At 38.9% G+C, this 22,458-nt stretch overlaps 1 protein-coding gene across 1 annotated transcript in view; it reads left to right on the plus strand.

The window, feature by feature from the left end:
• MYT1L (myelin transcription factor 1 like) overlaps nucleotides 1-22,458 on the plus strand; it is a 301,089-nt gene that overhangs the window by 263,363 nt on the left and 15,268 nt on the right. Inside the window, exon 18 of the mRNA XM_072634320.1 lies at nucleotides 16,381-16,472. Within this exon, the coding sequence (XP_072490421.1) occupies nucleotides 16,381-16,472 (92 nt within the window). The remainder of the gene's footprint in view (nucleotides 1-16,380; nucleotides 16,473-22,458) is intronic.

Raw genomic sequence — 22,458 nt, forward strand, 5'->3', positions numbered from 1 at the left:
GAGTCAGTCAAAGGGCCACACCTGAGGACCTAGAAGGCCATGTGTGGCCTTGAGGCCACAGGTTCTCCACCTCGTCCCAAACTAACAATATTTAAGTGAGCAGATAGATATACTTCTACCGGTAATTCCCTCTGTCTGAAGAGATCAGAGTGGCTTCTGGCCCCAATTTCCTGCTTTCCTTCCTGGCAGGAGTCAAATTACTCCTTGGAGAAAGGCAGGGAAGAAGAGGCTAGAAATGTCTGTTCTGCCTCCCTTTGAGCCATACAATGACAAGCTTCATAATATGTGGTCTTCCCTACTAATAAGGCCCCTCACTCCTCTATAAACAAGATATATCCAGGAGAAATTAGGGGGAGGCTCAGAAGGAAAGCACTAAGATGAAAGAGGATAGGGAAAAGAGAAGACGATAGGGGATAGGGAAGGAGAGAGTTTAGCTAAGAGGTGAAAGAAGCCAGGAGGTGAAAGTAAGGAGAAAGAAATTACCAGGCATGGGAAACCAACATTGAAAATACCCTGAGTATGGAGATAGAATATCATGTTAGAAGGGGGGCAGTGTCACTGGATTGTGGAAGATGTGGGGGATGGGAAATGGAGCAAGGTGTGAGAAGATTGGAAAGGGTGTGGCATTTAAAAGCCAAACAGAAGTTTTTTGTTGTTGTTATTTCATTCTGTTAGCAATAGGGAGCCACTTGGGGTTGACTAAATAAGAAGGTAAATGGTTAGATTTGTTCTTTAGGATGATCAATTTGACAGCTGAGTGGAGGAGAAAGATTAGAACAGAAAACACTTGAGGCAGGAAAACCAACCAGCAGAGTATTGCAGTGGTCCAGGTGTGAGGAGATGGGGACCTGGACCAGAATGATGGCAGAGCCAGAGAAGAAAAAATGTTAGTGTCCATATAATGATTTAGGAAGGTGACTCTAGGCTATAATGGTCATTATTTATACAACTTGACAATCTACAAAGTGCTTTCATACTATTATAAGAGCCCTGATATCGTACATATTTTGTGAGTGGGAGAAATGAGGTTTAGAATGGTGAAAGCCATTTAGTAGCATAAGTCACCCACCTAGTAAGACATTCTGACCCCCAAACCAAAGACTCTTCCATTTTTGTCCCATGTTGACTCTCATACACTTAAGAAAGATGCATTATCAAATAAACCTGGAGAAACTGGAGGGGTTTTGATGGATTACTGAGGACCAGAACCCATAGATATAGGAAGAAGTTGAAGAAGTAAGGAAAAAGATGTAAGAACAAAAAAATCATTCTGTATAAGATTTTCTCACATATGTACCCTATAAATATCATAGAACCATGGGATTTAGGACTAGAAGGGACCTTGGATATCATCTAATCCAGTTCCCTCTTTTACCAAGGACTCTGAGGTCCAGATATAGTAAGTAAACTTTTCAAGGTCAAAAAGGCAATTGTTTTTCGAAACTAATACTATTTTAAAAGAAGCTTAATTATAAATCTGATCCAATATTTTAATATAGTTGCTAAGTTTATTCTTACGAAAACTGTATCTGACTTGCTTTTTTTTCAAGCTCATAATTCATTTATTTAAAAATCATTAATCCTTCAAAAGATCTAATCAAATAAGACAGCATTGACTACCTACTATGTGTCAGGCCACTGTGCTGGATGCTGGGGATACAAAAGGGATGGCACTGGTGGCTGAGATGATCAGACAAGGCCTCATGGATGCATTTGAGATGAGTCTTGAAGGAAGCAAGGAATTCTAAGAGGTAGAGATGAGCAGGGAGAACATTCCAGGCAGGAGGGATAGACTTGAAAAGGCACAGAGATGGTGGATAGAGGATTACATGTGATTTACAGCAAGTAGACCTCTGTGACTGGACTATAAAATACATAGAAATAAGCAATGTGTATAGGAGCCAAGTCATGAAGCACTTTAAATGACCAACAGCAAAGTTTCTATTTGATGCTAGAGGTAACTGGATGCCAGTGAAGTTTCTTGAACAGGAGGGTTATATGGTCAGATTTGTATTTTAGAGAAATCACTTTGACAACCATGTGGAAAATGGATTGGGATGAGGAGAGACTTGAGGCAGAGAAACTAATTAGAAGGTTATTGCAATAATCCAGGGGAGAGGTAGGTGATGAAAGCTTGCACTAGAGGGGTGGCTGTAAGGATGGAGAGAAAAGAACATATGTCACAGATGTTTTTGAGGAAAAGACAAGATCTAGCACCTAGCACAAGGATGAACAAGTAGTCATTTTCTAAAATTATTGTCTAAATTAAAAACAACAACTTTTTAACTTGTTCTCCCTCATGTCTTGGAGAATCCATGTTCCCTGGAGAAGAAAAAAGGAAAGAGAAAAGGGCCTCCTTCAGCTAATTTACAGATCTGTAATCAATTGGAAGTGGGAAGGAAGGGGAGATTAGGAATTACTGCCTAACTAATCTATGTATCATTAGCCAACAGTGTCTTTTGTCCTGTTTGGGAAGCATAAATCCCATAATTAATGAAGTGATGTGCTATTCCTTATATCAAATGGCACTACAGATACATGCTCTGTGGGTCAGACTCTAGGAGTTCCTTTTCTAATCCTAAGGATGATTTTGCATTGAACTAATAACCATATCGTTTCATCCTGTCATCATGCATGATTTATGGGAGGCATATAGGACAAAGAGCACTAGTTCAGAGAACAGGTTGGAATCCCAGCTCTGAAGCTTGCTTGCTGTGTGATAAACGTACCATTATAATAATGGCATTATAATAATGGTTTACTTATATAGGCTCTTCTAGCCTTACAAATGTGCAATTTCAGATATTTGTAAGCCAAGTTGTTTAGACCAGGACCATATATTTTTATAGAAACAATGATATATGTGTTAATAAGTTTAAAGTCTAGACTACAAATATCAGTTAATCTTATCTGTCTACACTGTAAAGTTTTGAGAGGCCATAGTGGCTAGCTAGCTAGTCTCCGAGTCCAGTTCAGTTCTAATCAGAGACATGCTGGTAAATGTTTAATAGCTGGCTCTCCAAAAATGCATGATTACTTTCTTAAGACTAGACAATCAACAGAACAATAACTCACACCCTAATTTGTAGCGTTTTCCAGTTTCCAAGGTGCAAATGCTAACGTGAAAGTTTTATAATTGGCTCTTACAAGCAGGTATGAGTTGACTCCAGCCCACTGGGAGCTCCAATGCATATACTAACCATGAAGAAAGCTCTTATTCTCTTAAAGTCCCAGGCAACTCTCTGTGGCTCTAAGTTATATGTGTGTTACAGGTATGCATGGTACAGGTAAGCAAACAGACAGAAAAAAAGAGAGAAGAGAGAGAAAACAGGTTCACGTCACAGATCTTCACATTAAAAAAATGGTTGCATCATGAGCCTTCACAGGATTGTTGTGAGGAAAAGTATTTCTGTTACCGAATACCGTGGCTGGCACAGAGTAGATAGTCAATAAATGCTTGTTGTATTGATCTGAATAGCTGTGATTTTATCTAAATAGTTATTCTGTCTATTGATACACACTGCAATCGTTACACTTTAGTACTGTAGATAATTCCTATTTTAATACTGTAGATAATTTCAGGATTTCCTGTAACATGGTAAGGATTCTTTTTAGACACTCCCATGCTTAGCAGTCTAAACTACCACTACTCTTTTGTCTCAAAAGTACTGCTGATGGAAAATAGCCTAAGTTATCTTGTCTATGACAAGGCTCCTCTTTAAAGTGCTGGCAAAGTTCAACTGGCCACCAGATGGCAGTATTACCTCATCTTTGATTTACCGCTGTCTTGTCCACTTGAAATATTTTTGCCAAAAAATAAGGATAACCAAAAAGAAGAATATGTAATATTCTGACCTACATGTGCCTACCCTCCCAACTACATAAGATTTTTATTAGAATAATCTGCATTCAAATTAAGAGATTGAGTTTTTTCAAGCGATATTCCATAGTAGACCACATCTTTACCATAACAGAACTGATTGAAATAAGTGTGTGTATAGATATGTGTATGTACATATATAGGTCAACACATATATAGGTACACTTATGTGTAAATATACATATATTCCTATTAAACATATAAAATGCAGATTTCTTGCTACTGAGCTTTTAAAAGAGATTTGTTTCTGCAGCAGAAAAAGCACTTTGATAGATTCTCCACTATGTCTGTAATGTTGTTAGTGTTCAGTCATATCCAACTCTCCATGACTCCACAGCCTCAGTCCAGGAAGTTTTCTTGGCAAAGATAAGGGAGTGAGTTGCCATTTCCTTCTCTAGTGTGTCCCCATTTGATAACTGAGGAACTGAGGCAAAGTGACTTGCCCAAGGTCACACAACTAGTCTGAAGCCAGATTTGGACTCACATCTTTCTTGCACTGCAAGTCTTATTTTAAGATGACCTACAGTTCAAAATGCACTGCAGAGGTCTAGGAATGCTAAGAACAACAAAATGGGTTGTTGGGTTTTGTTTTGTTTTTAACTATATGAGGGAAAAGCTAAATATCAAAGAAGGGATAAGACTGCTGCCCTGGATGAATGGATAATAATAAGAGAGGGTGTGTGTGTGTGTGTGTGTGTGTGTGTGTGTGCGTGTGTGTGAGTTCATCCTTCGTTGCCGAAGAAGACCATGCCATCAGAGAAATGATGACATGACTTGCACTTGACTTTGTTTTGAGTGAGGGAGGGCTGTGCATCTCACCAGCCTCACTTCTTCTCCAGAGCCATCTGAATCCAGTGACCAGATATTCATCAGGATGACTGGAGATGACCCAGGATGAGGCCACTGGGGTTAAGTGACTTGCCCAAGGTTACACAGCTAGTGAGTTTGTCAAGTGTCTGAGGTGAGATTTGAACTCAGGTCCTCCTGACTCCTGCTCTATCCACTGCACTGCCTAACTGGACAGTAAGAGAGGATAGAGAGAAGGGAGAATTCCTCAACCTTTTCTTTGTCCTCTCTGCCAAAAAAAAAAAAGATATTTGAACTGGAAAGGACACAAGTGGCTAACAGGGAGTTAATGCCCAAGAAAAGCAGGAGGATAGTAACAGCATACTCAGGTGTCCTCCATGTAATGGGTCATGAGATCCCAGTGAACTCTCCACCAGGGTTATAAGAGCCATAACCACAGGAAGGTGGTAAAGATGTGAGAAGAGCAGCAGGATGGAAGAAGAGAGCATAAATGTCTTGGTTTGGATTTTTGTCTTTTTTAAAGGAAGAGTAGGATTTGCAGACTTTAGGCCAATGAACATGACTGGATACTAGTGATATTCAGAAACTGAATGGTTAGAAAAGGAAGCGATCATCACAAAAAGCCAACATGACTCTATGAAGAATAAGAGATACATCTATGAAGAATATAGATACATCTATACAAACACACACACACATATGTATAATTTTCTGTTAGACTGGCATATCAAGTGAATGCTATAAATTTACCAAAATTTCAGCACAGTGTTCTTAAATAGTCCTTTAAGCTTTAGCAGCTGGGCAGCTTAAGTGGCAACACTGGATAGAGTTCAGGACAAAGAGTCAGGAAGTCCTGAATTCAAATTCTGCCTCAGACAATATTAGCTGTGTGACCCTGGGTGAGTCATTTAACCTCTGTCTGCCTCAGTTTCCTCAAATTAAGAATAGGAATAATAATAGCACCTACCTTGGAGGATTAAATGAGACAATATCTGTAAAGCATTTAACATAGTACTGATAAAAGTGCTATATAAATGCTAGCTATTATTATTTTTGTTACAATTTCCTACTGTTATTACTGTCTTTTTGTACAAAATAGAGTGATATAAGTCATACAATGGTATACTTAAATGATTTCGATTCAGAATTGATTGAATGGTCAAAGTTGCTGTTATAACAGTCCTTTGCCAACCTGGAAAGAGTTTTCTGCTTCAGAACTCCAGGATTTGTCCTTAACGGTGTACTTTTAAACATTTTTATATGTGACCTGAATGAAGGTATAAATGGCACATATCAAATGTGTAAAAGCCTCAGTGTAGAAGGAATAGCTAATATACTCAATGAAAATCAAAAGTTTTTGACAGACTAGACTGTTGGGCCAGGTCTAATATGATGAAAATTAATAGAGATAAATACAAAAATCAAGTTCAGAACATTAAAAGTATAAGATACAACTAGACAGTTATTCATCTGAGAAAGGACCCAGGAGGTGTAGTAGATTTTGCTGTCAGTTTGATTCAGAGGTACATGACATTCAGAAGAAACAAGGTGGTCTTAGCCTGCATTAAGAGAATGAGACAAGTACTGTAATGAATGTAAAATAAATGTAAAAAGTTCTCCTATAGTGTGCTGTGATCAGGCTATATCTGTTCTAAGTTCTGACCTGAGACCCATAATTTAGGGAGGATGTAGAAAAGCAGGAGAGTGGCTAGATGAGGGTGACCAGGATGGTGAGATATAGTATGCTATAGAAGGAATGTAGGGTGTGTAGCCTAGAGAAGAGAACATTTAGGGAGGATTTGTTAGGTGTTTTCAGATGTTTGCCCTTGAAAAGAGCTTAGACTTGTTCTGTTTAGCTTCAGTGAGCAGAACCAGAAACAGGACAGGGTCGGGGGCCACAGGTTCCCCACCTCTGAACCATAAAAGCTTCAGAGAGGCCAAATTAGCTTCAGTAAAGGAAAAACATCCTAACGATTAGATTCATCCAAAAATGAAATGGGATACCTTGAGAAGTAGGAGGCTCCCCCTCACCAAAGACTTTCAAGGGATAGCTAGGTGACCACTTGTGTTGGTCATGCCATAGAGGGGGTTTATCAAGTACCTACTTTGCGCCATGCACTGTGCTAAGTGATGGAATCCTAATAGACCTGCCTCCAGCCCCAACATTCTAACTTCCTTATGGGCCCCACTGAACAGCAGGCATATCCTGATTTAACCACACAATCTGACTTTAACCACACAGGCCCCCAGACTCTCAACACAAACACTGCCCCTGGCTAGCCACTGCCCTTAGCTAGCCACTGTCTCCAGATCCAATTCACATATTTGAACACGTGTATTCAAAAGTCATAATATCCATTTAACCCAAGACAGGACCATAATACCAAGCCATCTATCTTGCCCAGACAGAACCACAATAAAGCTAGCCAATCAGAAAGCAGTACAACCAGGATGTTTGACCACAGAACCATAGAAGGAATCCCTCCCCTATTACCTAATCCCTTGACAAACTCCTCCTGTCTTTTTAATATTCATCATTTCTGTTATGTAATTGCATCTTTACCCTATAAAAATCCATCTTGCTTTCTCTGAAGCTCCTGGTTCCTCTTGGAATCTAATCCACTTCTGAGGGGCATCAGTCCTCATTATATGCCTGTATTTGGATTAGAGGTGGTTGGAGATGGTGCTGCCGCAACAACACGCTATGAAACTGCAACAGTTTTTGACACCTCTGGGTGGGCAGAGTCCTAGCTCCCACCCCACCAGACTAAACCGCAACACTAAGTACCTTACAAATATTATCCCTTTTGATCCACATAACAGCCCTGTGATCCCCATTTTTGTGCTATTGTGATCCCCATTTTTATAGTTGCAGAAACTGAGAACGACTGAGGTTAAGTGACTTGCTCAAGGTTACGCAGTATTGTCTGAGGTTAAATTTGAAATCACCTCCCCTGAGTCCAGGCCCCATGCTCCAGACCACACAAATCAGTCTATGGGTCCTGTAAGGTCTCTTCCAACTTTGTTGTTCTTTGGGTGTGTGACTTGACTTAATACGAAGCAGGGAGCAAAGGAGCAATTGGACTGGATCTTTGCATAGTGAAGATTCTTCTGACGTTGATTTAAGAGGTGGGTTAGATAGGAGAGAAACTGTGTGAAAGGCTGTGGGAGGGAAATAATAGCAAATACTATGTAGGGCTCTGAGGCTTGCAAAGTGCTGCACAAAATTATCTCGTGTGAGCCTTATGAGATCCAGGGAGGCAGTCGTTACACGTGTCATTATCTCTCTGTTACAAATAAGGAAACTGAGCCACAAGTGCCAGAGGCAAAACTGAAATCCAGGGCTTCCCAACTCTCGCCACCACACACTGCCCTCAAGAAGCTTATAATCTATTAGGAAGGGGAAGAATGCTACACATAACTGTAATATAGAATATAAATATGTAGGAAAGGCACAATGAACTGTTATGAGAGATCCACTTCCATTTCAGAGGCTAAGGGAAGACTTCATGGAAAAGGAAGCTTTGAAATAGGGCCTTGAGTAATGGAGAATTCAACAGACAGAGACAGGAGAGAGGACTAAGAGACTGTGTGAGCTGACAGACAGAGTTAAGACAAAGGTGGGATAAGATCAGAGAATAGTAAGTAATCCAGGTTATCAGAATTTTGAAATAGATGAAAGATTGTGACATAACAGAAGTGGCTAAATGAACTCAAATCTGGCTTCAAACACTAGCAGTGTGACCCTGGCCAAATCACTTAATCCTGTTTGCCTCAGTTTCCTCATCTGTAAAATGAGTTGGAGGAGGAAATGGTAAAACCACTACAGTATCTTTTTCAAGAAAACCCCAAATGGGGTCACAAAGGTTTGGACACAACTGAAAAATGACTAAACAACAACGAACTAACTGAAAAAATGATCACTTGCTAATTTCTTGGACAGCAAGGTGGTACAGAGGGTAGAGTACTAGGCGTGGAGTCAGGAGACCTGAGGTCAAATTTGACCTCAGACATGTATTAGCTGTGAGAGGATCAAGTGAGATAATAATTGTTAATTGATTAATGCAGAGAATGGTACATAGTAAGTACTATGTAAATGTTAATATTATCCCGGAAATTTATTATTATTTTAATGCCGGGAATTTATGTTACAACAAAATTATGCAGAATCTTCAATGAAAATTAAGAAGTTTGGACTTTATGAGGTAGGCAGTGGAGCTCTGTGGACTTTTTGGCAGAGGAGTGACATCGTAGCTGTGCATTAGAAGGATTCATCTTGATAAACTATTAAAAATCTTGTATAGCAGTGCAGGTGTGAAATAATAGGGAGTGGTCCTGTACAGCATGGGAAAGATGCCAGAGATATCTTTTGAGTTGGACTCACTCGCTAAATTTCATTTCAACAGCAAACTTCCTGAAAATGTTCTTGACTTCATTGTTTCAGTGAATAATAAAATGTGCCTAGGATTGTGATGAAGTCTGTCCATACGCATATGAATACAAAACTGGGCTTTCTACAACAGTGAGAGTTATATTCCCATTGACTGCTCTTGTCTTTTCGCCTTTCCATTCTATACCATTGGGACGATAGTTGAGGCCCCCTCTAAGTTTTAACTATTAAATTTTCCTTTTCTCTTGATTTACCAGTCTTGTCACCTGCCTGGGTCAATCCTGCCTCCAACAAGTACTACCTGTGTGACCTTGGGCAAGTTGCAACCTCTCTGAGCCTCAGTATCCTCCTCTGAAAAATGAGGAGATTGAACTTGATAAAACTCTGAGATCTGTTCCAACTCAAGATCTATAATCCTATGATTCAAATCAATTTAATTGAATAAACATTTGGTAATCACCTACTACATACCAGACACTGTACTAAACCCTGGGGATTCAAATTTAAAATAAAAAAAAATTTTAAATACAATCCCTGCCCTCAAGGAGCTCATAATCTAATAGATGACAATTCGCAAAAGGAAGCTGAAAAAAGCTGCAAAGACTGAGAGGAAATGAGAGGGGAAATACCAGGGGACACCAGGGTCAGGGACATGATGGTCCATGGAGTCAAAACCAAACACAGTAGAGTAGCTGATGGAAAAAAAAATTGGAGTTACCTGGAAAATTCAGAACCCTCTAAAAGGGAGGCTTGGGAATTTATTGCTCCTTCCTCTAGCCCTCCAGCCAGAAGGGAGAGGCAGCTAAGGAAAATGGCCTGAGTATCAAAAGCTATGATCTTTATTTTCTCAAATGAGATAATAAATGTAAAGTGCTTAGCCTAGTGCCTGGCACATAGTAAATACTATATAAATATTATTATTTCATAAGAGAAAATTACGACAATTTTGCAGAATTTATTCTTGGCAAAACTCCACTGGATCTTACCTACAAGAATTTTCACAAGTCTAGTTAAAAGTTGATTTTGTCATGACTTATGGCTTCCCTTCCTTCTCTCTCTCCTCTCTTTGCCACTGAAATGGAAGTAAAGCAAAAGCTAGATCATTTAATTCCAAGCCATTCCTCTTATCTTTTTTCATTTCTAATAATCTAATTCATCCCTTCTATTAAAATTTACTTCCAGTGCCTTATCCTGCATGGCTTGGTGGAGATCTTTTTCTCTCAAAAGGTGTGCTAATAGAACATAAGTGCCAGCAGATGGAACTAAGCTACAAAGCTGAATGGGATAACTTCCCCAAGGTCTGGAACCTGGATTGTGAAAATCTAGGGTGTGAAGGTCCAGGTCTGGTGTGCAGGGTGCTGGTCCAGGTGGGGAGAGGCAGAATAGTAACCAGGAGCTGGCAGATAGCAAAATGGCCTCAATGGGCACTTGAGTGATTGGATGGACTTGTGAAGTTGAAGCATGATTGTTGGTTGATTGATTAATTAGTTGATAGGGAATAGTAGACCTAAAAAAGTAGTGTACAAAGAGTAACAAGTAAATTAGTTTGACTAAAATGTTGAGTGAGTTATAATGAACAATCAGTCCTGAAAGACAGGTTGGAGCCAGATTGTGAGAGAGTTTATTAAAGGCTACTAGGATTACAATTTTAATATATATATTTAATATATATAATATAATAATATATAAAATATAATATATAAATATATATATATATATATTTTACTGCACTCCTTTTGCCCCTCTTCTTTTCTGAATAGGTAAAATAAGGTTCCAAGCTAAACAGTTTTCCAGAAATGTCAGTCAATGATTAGGAAAGGGAGCCTCCATACCCTTGCAATTTCAGTTAAACACTCAGGCACACTGGAAGCATTCAAGAGACTTCTTAAATTATAAGGTGAATATACTGACATTCCCAAATGTTTTCCCACTTCTGTCAGCATTCAAATTGATATATTATTTTATCAGATTGCAGCTAAATGTAGGAGTGGGGAAACACAATGGAAAAAGTCATTTCTTCTCTTTTTCTTCCTCAACCTCCAGAATTTTATGTCAGGATTAATTTAAATATTAGAGCTTATTAAATTAACTTTTAAAAAAATAGAACATTAAACAACTCTCTCTGCTAATAAAGATGGGCATGTGCTCTAAAACTTATGAAGTTTACAGGGGCAATCAATTTTATAACTTAGTTACATATATACATAAATTATATTTAAGTTATGTTTTAATTTTTAAAATAAAGGCAACATGGCATGGTGAATAGAGAGCTGGCCTTGGATTTGGTAAGATCTAGGATGAAGTTCCATCTCTGATATAGATAAGCTGTGTGATCCTTGGCAAGTCTCTTAACCTCTCAGTGCCCCCAGGACTCTTTAAATAATCTTTAAAGATGTATTGACCAATTTTCAAACAAAATTATTTGAATTAAATGTAAGTATGCATGATGCTCCATTTGGTGCAGATAAGATGGGGGCATACCTCTGCAACAGAGTTCAAGATTAAAACATAATATGTCACGAGAACTACTACTCAATATTAACTATAACACAGAACCAAAGAATAACAAAATTTAGCCATAGAATAACAGTTAGAAGGAATCCCAGTGACCACCTAGTCCAACCCATACACCTAGACTCTCAAGAAGCCAATGGAGACTTTATAGTTCTTTTGTCCTTTTTTTTGATAAAACTGCAATACCTCATATCTAGTTACTTAGTGTATACATACACACAACAAACACACATATATTTGTGTGTGGCAGTTGTGGTATCCAAAATTAATTCCATTTTGTTTGGTTCTTTCCATTTTGTGATTGCCTTCATTTTGTGAGCTAGACTTTGCTTTGATTATGAGGAAATTAACATGTTGATATAATTCTGGGAAATTGGAGTAGTAGGTGCTGACTACAAGATGTTCTATACATCTTGTAGTATGTTTTTGTAGTTACCATAGAATGTATCAAGATATTCTTGAAATAACCACAAGATTTATAAAACCATAGCCAATCAGAAAGAGAGAATTCCCATGTGACTCAAGACTGCTTAAGTTGATTAGTCCCCTCATTACTGAATATAAGAAAACTTTATTAACTGCCAAGTAGTGTCCTTGTATCTACTGAGGGGCCTTGGACTTGTTTTGTTGTACAAACACTAGCCTTGCTAATAAATCGATGTGCTCAGATTATACTTTCTCAGTCTTTATCAATTTCATTCACTGCAAATGAGAATACTTCTTCATTTGGAGTCAGAAGACCTGGGTTCCATTTCCAATTCTACCATATAATACTTATGTGACTTTAAGCAAGTCCCTTAATCCTTCAAGGCCTCAGTTGCATCATCTGTAAAATAAAGAGGATTAAACCTAGGTGACTTCAAAAGTCCCTTCCACTTCTAAATTTATGATCTTGTGATCTAAAAAGAATGTATGGCAAAGTAGGCATGGCATTGTGGTTTAAAGGCAGTAGTAAAAAAAAAAAGACAGGATTCAAGTACCACCTCTACATACATTGACTTTGTGACCTTGGGTAAATCACTTACCCTGTTACCTCAGGTAACTGTCTAAGACTATAAATAGCTAAGACTTTTTAGTTCCTTAGTCATTTCTTTGGATGAAACTTATTATAGATAGGCTTAGATATAGACATATATGTATATATATACACACATGTGTATATATATACACATATGTGTACATATATACATATACTAGCAGTATTTATGTAAATATACATACATACACATGTGAATATATTTATATATTATATACACATGTGTATATATTTATGGATTATATACACATGTGCATATACACATACATAATCAGTATATATAAAATTTTGTGCATTCCAAATGAGAAGACTTCTAGCTTTGAAATTAGAGGGCCTGAGTTCCAGTCACAGTTCTACCATGCAGTAGATTTATGACCTTGAGCACGACATTGAATACCTTATGATCTCAATTTGCTCATCTATAAAATAAGGGCTTAGATCTGGGTGACCTCTAACAACATATTCACCTCTAAATGTATGACCCTGTAATCTAAGAGTCAGCACAGTGCAGTACAGAAAGTCAACCAAGGAGTAAGGAACAGCTGAGTTCAAGTACCACATTTAGGACACTAGCTGTGTGACCCTGGGTAGGTTGCCTAGGCTCTTAGTGTGCCACACTGATCTCTAAGACTAAAAACTATGAAGGTGCTGATCTCTATTAATAAAGAAAGTTCCTCACCAGAAGGTCTCTATACTCATGAACTCACAAGTCTGATCCAAAACAAAACAAAACAAAAAAAAACCTCAGAATCTCAACTGTGACGTGGACTAAGCATTGTCAGAAACCTAGGTCCCAATACAGTTTGACTTCACCTCTTGGACCTCAGTTTCCTCATCTGTAAAATAATACGTTGGACTAGAAGTTGTTAAGGTCCCTTTCAGTTCTAAGTCCTTTGATCAGGAACTTTAATGGGATGTAAGTATTTATAACATAGTACAGCCATAGATAGGACCTCTGCCATTTAAGATTCTGTATACTATGCTGTGTATCGTTACAGCAAGACTGAAGAACTTCTGAACAGCAAAAAAGAACTGGATGTATTTGATATCCAGATGAGCAGAGCTAGAAAGAGTTTTTTTCTAGCCTGAAGAAGTTTTCATAGCTTACTTTTTTGAAAACAATGCAAAGAATTTATTCTTCACTTAAAAAAAATCAGGCATCATAAAATGGAGATTAGACTTCATATAGAATCCATTTTTTAGATTCCAAACTGTTCGGTGTTTTGTTGTAGAATTTATCAGGAAATCAGCATCAGCACCATCAATCTGTTTGGGAACTATCTTTAGTTGTTTTTAATTTTTTCTTTTTTCCTCTCCAGGTCTAGTTTTCCAACTTTTACTAAATCTGTTGTTCTCTAAACTCTCCACAACCCCTTTGAATTGTGAGGCCCCACACTGAAATGGTTTATTTGCCAGGCCTAGAGGCCTGTGTGGGCTACCCGAGTCTTCTTACCTCACCTCTGAGGTCTTCGGTTGGCCAAAACCGGATGAGAGAAAGGACGTTCCAGAGTCGAACAAGGGTTGAGCTTTATTTCAGGGTCTCGGTTACAAGTGCAGGGAGATCTTCCTTAGGAGGAAGAGGGGGAGATTTCCTAAGGAGGCTAAGATCTTAGGGACAGGAAGTAGAAGTACAAGCGGGGAGAGAGGGGGAGGGGAGAGAGGAAAGAAGAAAAGCGGAGCCTACTGTCCTCTTGGCTCCTCACGTGCTAAGAGCTTTCAGGCTTCCTCAATCCTACTTAACCTTCAGCCGCATAGTTTGCATCTGAATACCGTGCTGTTAGGTAACTAGGTGTGCCCAGATCCGGGACAATCTCGAGGGCGGGGAGATCTCTCTCCCATCACGTTTCTCACGGGAAGAGGCGGAATTACTCGAGATAGCTCGGTTCACCTCGATCCCCTGCCGTTTCCTGGGGGGGGGGTCTCGTGAGAGCTCTAAGATTTAGAAGCTCCCACCTTTACCCTCCCGAGACTGTCCACACGGAATTGAGCTTCTAATCCCAACATTTATTAACTGAAGCCTGATCAATGCATTGTATGCTGGGAAAACTAACCTCATTTTATTTTGTTCGTATATCCCAGCAAAGACAATAGTTGGGAAACACGTCAGGCCCCTCTTGTCCCCCCTGCCTCAGGAGGAATAAGGGTTTGTCTGCTGGTTTCTGATCTATCTGGCTATGTCACATTATAATGTAGACCCACCAGAGGCCACAGCCCCTGCCACAGTGACCTACCTCCATACTGCCTTCAAGGTTCCTTCTTGCAAACTCTCTTCATGGTTTTCTGAGTCCTGGATATCATCTTCCTTAACACGTGGTTTCTTCCTCTGGTCCCTGACTTTATGCCATAGAGTAGTCAAGAAAATCACCTCTTTGGACTAGCCCTGTCCATGCTCCCTAGGGACAGCCAGGAGGAACAAATGCATGGACTGAGAAGAATTGTAGAGAAAGACATGCTGGCTTTTTTTTTTAATTCTGAGAAGCAATTAATAAGGTTAAAAAACAACAACCACTTCAGATCCCCAGAACTGAAGATCATAGTAGAAGATGTATTGGCTCTGGAGTCACCAATCTAGCTTCAAATTGTGCCTCTGGTACTTAGTACCTGTATGACCTTGAGCAAGTTGTTTTACCTCTGAGCCAAGGTTTTCTCATCTGTAAAATGGAGGAGGGCTGGATTAACTGGCCTCTGAGCTACCTGCTAAGTCTAGATCTATGATCTTATATAACAGAATTAGTATTCGTATCCATTAGTTGAGAAAATACATAATGACAAAAAAACTGCTCTGGGTGCAGTTGTGCTTTTAAATGAATTCATATCTTATTCATGTCAATTTCCACAAAATTGTTTTCCTGAGCAGCATGTGTGTAAAAAGATCTCTATGAAGATCACAGCAGAGAAAGAGTTAGAGGCAAGAAGTAAGAATCTTCAAATTGTGTCAACATGTACCTTGTATTGCATTTACATACACACAGTATTTGAATTATTAGGAGGCCCTCCAAATTGTCAACATATACGCAAGAGGAAGGAGTGGTACACTCCCTGGGTACACCTGGCTAGAATGCAGAAGAAAAGATTAAAAGATCAAAGGAAAGAACTTCGAAGAAATGCTTCAGGAAATTGAAAGAAAGAGGGAGAACTTTTTTTATTTGGGAGGATCAGGGTCACAAACAGATAGAATCCTGTTTTGATCAGTTAATTGATGCATCTGAAGAGCTATGTTCTATCTGAGCTTGCTTAGAATGGAAAAGTGATGGCTGATAAAGGAATGGAAAAAAGAATCTAACACAGACAGAACTAGAAAAGCATGGAAATATGAGAGCATTTAATGTCAGAACAGATAATTCATCTAGATTCTAATAAGATTATATTGTATATCCAGAGTTGGAAGGGATGGCTGTGTAGTCCAATGCCTTCATTTTACAGATGAGAAAAATGAGGCCCAGGAAGTTGCCCAGGGTTACCCTGCTAATAACAGAATTGGAATTTGTATCCCAGTGGTCATCTGAGTCCATGCTTTTTCCACTGTACCGTTAAATGCAGGCCAGCCTAATTGCAAAGGCTTAGAGATCATCTAAGTCGCTCATTATAACCAGTAAGCTGTAAACAGATGTGAATTAGGAATTGGGGATGGAGGATTTCACAGACACTGTGAAATGACCTAATGAATAACTCTTGTTGACATATAACACTGCGCCTTGATGGATATCCTAGTACTTGTTATTAATAGGCTATTTATGTTCTTGTTGTCTACAGTCTATCAGGATGCCCACGAGCCACATCAGCCATGAAGAAAGCAAAGTTGTCAGGAGAACAAATGCTAACGATAAAGCAGCGGGCCAGTAATGGTAAATGCTCAGTAGTTACATTTTTAATTGCATCTGTCAGGGGGGTGGAGTGGGGGAAGCAAAATCTGGATAGTTATAGGGCATGGGTTTGGGTTGGGGGGTAGAGAATAAGCATTTCTATAGCACCTACTGCATGCCAGACACTGTTCTAAGCACTTTATAAATACAATCTCTTTTGATCTTCACAATAACTTGGGAGGTAGGTGCCATTATTATCCCCGTTTTATAGCAGAGGAAACTGAGGCAAGCAGAGGTTAAGTAACTGCCCTGGGGGCACACAGTTAAGTGTTGGAGGTCACATTTAAAATTGGCACTTTAGTCTTGATTTTCCTTTTTTGCTTTGAAAGAATATAATATCATTACGAATCCTTTTCAACACCAAAAAAAAGCCTGAGAGAACTTTGTCCATCCATAAATCTGATACTGTTGAAGGGAGAAAACAATAAATATCAGTAGTGAGAACACAGTGTGATATGGTGCAATGGAAAATGTGTTGAATTTGGAACTCGAGGATCTGGACTGAAATGTCAGCTCTTCCACTTACTGAGTGATGCTGGACAAATCTTTTCATTTCTCTGCGTCTCAGTCTCTTCCTCTAAAATGATGGGCTCAGACTAAATTATTTCATAGATACTTTTCAACTCTAAATCTATAACGCTAGATTATGGTACATGTGTAGAATTACATAAATTACATAGGGGTACATCAATTAATATGGTTCCATCTGGGCAAGATTCTCATGTTAGAGGTGAGGAGAAAAATACCACTTTTCTATGTAGCGGTAATGGAAGGATTCATGAGGGAGGTGTCATTTGAACTGAGTCGTTAAAGGATGAGAAGGTTCTTAATAAATGGAAGTGAGGGAGAGAGCACATTCTAAGCAATACTTTCCTGAGCGAGGTTTTTAAGGGCTCCCCCTAATTTCCAGACACCTCCTCTACAATGTCCTTGCTAATGCCTAGCCATTCACACTAAAGCCCACACCTGGAAGAACTTTGAACCTGGGGCCCCATTCTCTTGATTGGTGACTTCTTCTCTAGATGACAGCTAGTTGGCACAGTGGATAGAACTTTGAAGTCAAGAGGTCCTAAGTTCCAATTATGGCTCAGAAACTTACTAGCTTTGTGACCCTAGACAATTCACTTACCCTCTATTTGCCTCAGTTTACTCACTTATAACATTAATCTGTAAATTTTTACCAAGTGCCTATTATGTACCAGGCATTATACATACAAAATGAGACACAAGAAAGTCCCTCCCTTCAAAGAGTTTACAATCTAAAGAAGGAGACAACATGCAAACAAATATGTACAAACAAGCTATATACAAGATAAATAGGAAGTAATTAACAGAGAAAAGGCACCATACTTAAGTGGGGTTGGGAGAAACTCTGAGTTGAAGATGGAATTTTAGCTGGGATTTAAAGGAATTTAGGAGTTTAGGAGAGAGAAGTTTCAAGTGGAGGTGGGGCGGGGGGAGACAATCAAAGAAAGTACTCCAGAGTAAAGAACAGCCAAGAGGCTGGTGTTACTGGATCAAAGAGTAAGGTGTAAGAAGATTGGAAAGGTACAAGGGGGCTAGGGATGGGAATGACAATAACACCTACCTTTCAAGTGGCCTGAGACTAAAATGAGATAATGTTTGTAGTGTCTTTTAAACTTTAAGTACTGTTTATATAAATGTAAGCTATTGTATTTCACAAAAGCCCCAGCCATGCTTTAATTCAATTTTTTCTCTTCTATCACCTCTTACACAGACTCTTTGCCAGTCATTGTCTTCATTGAACCCCTTTCTTCCTTCCCTCCTTGCCTCCATTTCTGGAACTATGGTTCTTGTTTCACATCATCTTTGTTATCTGTTCCTGAATGAAATATATAAATTTACTCCCCTGTGGTCAAACTCACCATCCTTGTAACTTTCTGGACCAAAGTTCCTCTCCCTGCCTACAACTCTCCTGTACAAGTTGTTTCTACCATTAGACTATAAGCTTCTTGAGGGTAGGGATCATCTTTGCTTTTGTATTAGCATCCCAATGTTTAACATAGTGCTCAATGTACATGGAATCTCTTTTCTGTCCATCATTTTTATATCCCACCAGAGAGGGAATTGTAGGATCATGGTACTATTACCTGTAGACTCACATACTCATTTGTAACTGAGATATCTATGTCCATCATGTTGTCCTCAGATTCTTACAAAGAAAATCAAAACTCCCATCAAGTAGAGAGTTGGAAAGAGCAAAATTATCTGAAATCCTGTTTTTTCTTCTGCTTGCCTCTTCTCTTTGGTGAACCCTGATTCTTAACTCATCCACAGACTTGTAGCTGCTGCACCACCTTTTCCCCTTGTCATTGGAAGCTCTCTGTACAGCTAAGACAGTGATTACCACTCTCTAGTCTCACATAGGTCCTGAGGCAATGCAAGGATTCCAACTCTGGTGATCAGGGAGAACTTCACTAAGTATTCGATGGAGAAGAGTTGTGAAGAAGTCAGCTTCTGCTGACCAGTGAAACAGAGGTCAAAAATCAGCCTGTCTTAGAGCTCTGATTAAATTCTAGGGGCTCCTGAAGTCTCTTTACATGTATTTTTGTATATAACTTTGTTCGTTATTCTCTGTGTACATGGTACACACATACATGCCCGCATGCGCACGCACACACACACCCCAGGTGCAATCTATGCTCCTTGAAGACAGGAAGTATTTTATTTTATGCCAGCAACCATCAAAAGTACCTTGCACTTAGCAATACATTTGTTGCATTGAATTGAATGGGCATCATATTTTGAATGACTGAAAAATTGACTTTTATATATAGGAGAGCAACCTACAGAGTAAGAAACTTGAAACTGTATCACGGGAATGACTAAAGGAATTGGAATGTGCAAGTTTGTCACATAGAAATTAAATTAAATAAGTGACACTACAGAGAGTAGAATTGGGACCATAGGTGGAAGTTTCCGTCATCATCTGCTGGTGCAGATTTAAGTTCCACACAAGGGAAAACTTTCTAACAATTCAAATTGTCCAAACCATAATAAGGGTCCTTTTTGTAGTAGTGAGCATTCCTTCATTTGATAAAGAGACTAGATGGCTTCTTTGGAAGAATATTGTAGAAGAGATTCGTGGAGGGAATACAGTTAAGTGGGCCTGAGGGGAGGGGGGGTAACATAGCAACCAGGAATTCTGTGACCCACAGAAAAGGTGACCTTGGTGATGTTCATCAACCACTCCCAGATATAGGCCACACACACACACACACACACACACACACACACACACACGTATACATACACTCTTTGGTCTAGTTACCAAACCCTAACTCTTGCAGGGAGCCACAGGGCTGCTCCAGGTGCCCTTGGCAAACATTTAGATGGGGGAGGAGGGGGAGGAGGGCATGAGGAGAGAGAAAAGTCAAAGAAATTCCAAAATTTTAAGACTTGATTATTGGGAGAAAGGTTCACATAGACAGAAATTATAAGCTAAAAAAGGGGACATTCTGAGAGAATAAGAGGGTGAGCAGAGCATCTGAGTGAGTCAGCCAAGGTGTTGCCCTAGAGGACCAAAATTTTGGGCATGCAAAATTTAACACATGCTCTTTTTCAGCAACATAGAAAAGTCTAATTAATAACTAAAAGCTTAGCCCCTAATTAGCAAGAATAAAATAGGAAGCTAAGAGATCTTGTTAACAATAGCCATCTGTGAGCCATTATCCCTGTTATTTTCATATTGATGAGTTTCATGCTACTTGTTGTGTGCATATGTTGTGCTATTTGCTCAAGGCACCTGAATAGCTTGCTATGTCTTGTATGGTGATTTCATTTTTGATTTGTTGAATTTCAGATGCCAGAGGGACCTCCATTAGACATTTAGATTGCTCACATCTCTTTAATACTTCAAGTTTTAAAAAATGTTTTCCTTACAACAAACCTACAATTTAGGTAGTATAATTATTGTTATTCATATTTTACAGATGAAAAAACTCAGTTATAAAGAATGAATGACGTAATCAGGGTCACAGAACTATAAAGTCTTGGAGCTCATGTATTCTGACTCCACGACCAGTGTTCTTTCTACTACACACATGTCTCCTTTGTTATGACCAAATACAAAATGAAGGATTTTAGGAATTTAAGGGGCATAGAGATCATGTAGCTGGAGAATCACAGAATTTCCAGCCTTTATTTGAAGATCTCCAGTAAATGGAAACTTGCTATCTCCAATGGTGCTTCAGTCTATTTTGGATAGCCATAATTATTAAGCTACACATCCTTCTGTTGTTGTCTGGTCATTTTCAATTGTGCCTGACTCTTCATGACCCCTTTGGGGCTTTTTGTGGCAAGATACTAAAGTGTTTTGCCATTTCCTTCTCCAGCTGATTTTACAGATAAGGAAACTGAGGTAAACAGAGTTAAGCAATATGCCCTAGTTCACACAACTAGTAGGAGCCTTAGGCTAGATTTGAACTCAGGACTTCCTGACTCCAGACCCAGTGTTCTATTCACTGCATCACCTAGCTTCCCCAGTACTTCCTTACATCAACCCTAAATTGTATTTTCTGCTTATTCACCCATTGCCCCTATGAAGCAGAACAAGACTGATCCCTCTTCTATATTAGAGTCCTTCAGATATTTGACAACAGCCATCAAGGGACTCCCATGTTTTCTCTTCCTCAGGCTAAATACCCCAAAGTCTTTCAAATGATCCTCATATGGCATAATCTCAAGATCTTTCCCTATCCTGGCTGCCCTCTTTTGCATCGTCCCCAGTTTATCAATGTTTTTCCTAAAATGTGGCACCAAGAGCTTAGCACAGTACACTAAATGTGGACTGAGTAGATCACAGTACAGCTAGACTCTCATTTCCCTCATACTGGACGTTATGCCTCTCTTGGATCCCCATTACACTTTTGAATCATGATTAATTTTTTTAATATAACAAAACCCCAGATCTTTTCCAGACAGCTGTTGAACTATACCTCCCCTATCTGGTATTTTTGAAGTTGATTACAATTAGAACCCAAATGTATGACTTTATATTTATACTTGTTAAACATCATCTTATTTGATTCAGATCAATTTTCTAACACATCAAAGAATTTTTTGGATCATTATTCTATTATCCACATTTTAGGTGCCCCTCCTTGCTTTGTATCACCTTCAAATTTGATAAACATGCCAACTCTTCCTTTATCAAAGTCATTGATAAGAGGAGGAAAGGGAATAAGCATTTGTATAGCACCTACTATGTGCCAAACACTGTGCTAAATACTTTTTACAAATATCTCATCTGATTCCCACAACAACCCTGTGAGGTAGGTGCTATTATTATCCCCATTTTATGGTAGAGAAGATTGAGACAGACACAGGTTAAATGACTTACCCTGGGTCACATAGCTAGTATCTGAGGCTGATTTGTGTTTAGGTCTTCTTGACTCCAGGCTCACTCATTCACTGTACCACTTAGCTGCTTTCTGACAAATATATTAAATGGCACAGGCCAAGAACCTGCCACTGGAACACTACACTAGAAACTTCCTTCCTCATTGATATCAAAATATTAATTACTATTTGAGGGGTTTATCTCTTCAACTAGTTTTAACTCCATCTAAGTGTAAACTATCCAGGGAACATCTCTCCATATTTCTAAAAGAATAACATGAGAAACTTGTCAAATGCTTAGTTAAAATGAAGGTAAACTTTATCTATAGTATTCTCTTGATCTTCAAGTCTAGGAATCTGGTTGAAAAGGCAAATGAGATAAAAAGCAAATGAGATTAGTCCAGCATCACCAGTTCTTGATGAAGCCATGCTGGCTCTTTGGTGATTACTGCTTCCTTTTCCAACTACCCACTACCCATTCACTTCACAATACATATGAGAATGTTGCCAGGAATCAAAGCCAAGCTCCCTAGCTTAGTGTTTACAGATTTCATTCTCTTCTCTAAAAAATTGAGGATATATATTCTCCTCCAATCCTCCAATATTT

Source organism: Notamacropus eugenii, chromosome 1, assembly GCF_028372415.1.
Source record: "Notamacropus eugenii isolate mMacEug1 chromosome 1, mMacEug1.pri_v2, whole genome shotgun sequence".
Classification (NCBI taxonomy): domain Eukaryota; kingdom Metazoa; phylum Chordata; class Mammalia; order Diprotodontia; family Macropodidae; genus Notamacropus; species Notamacropus eugenii.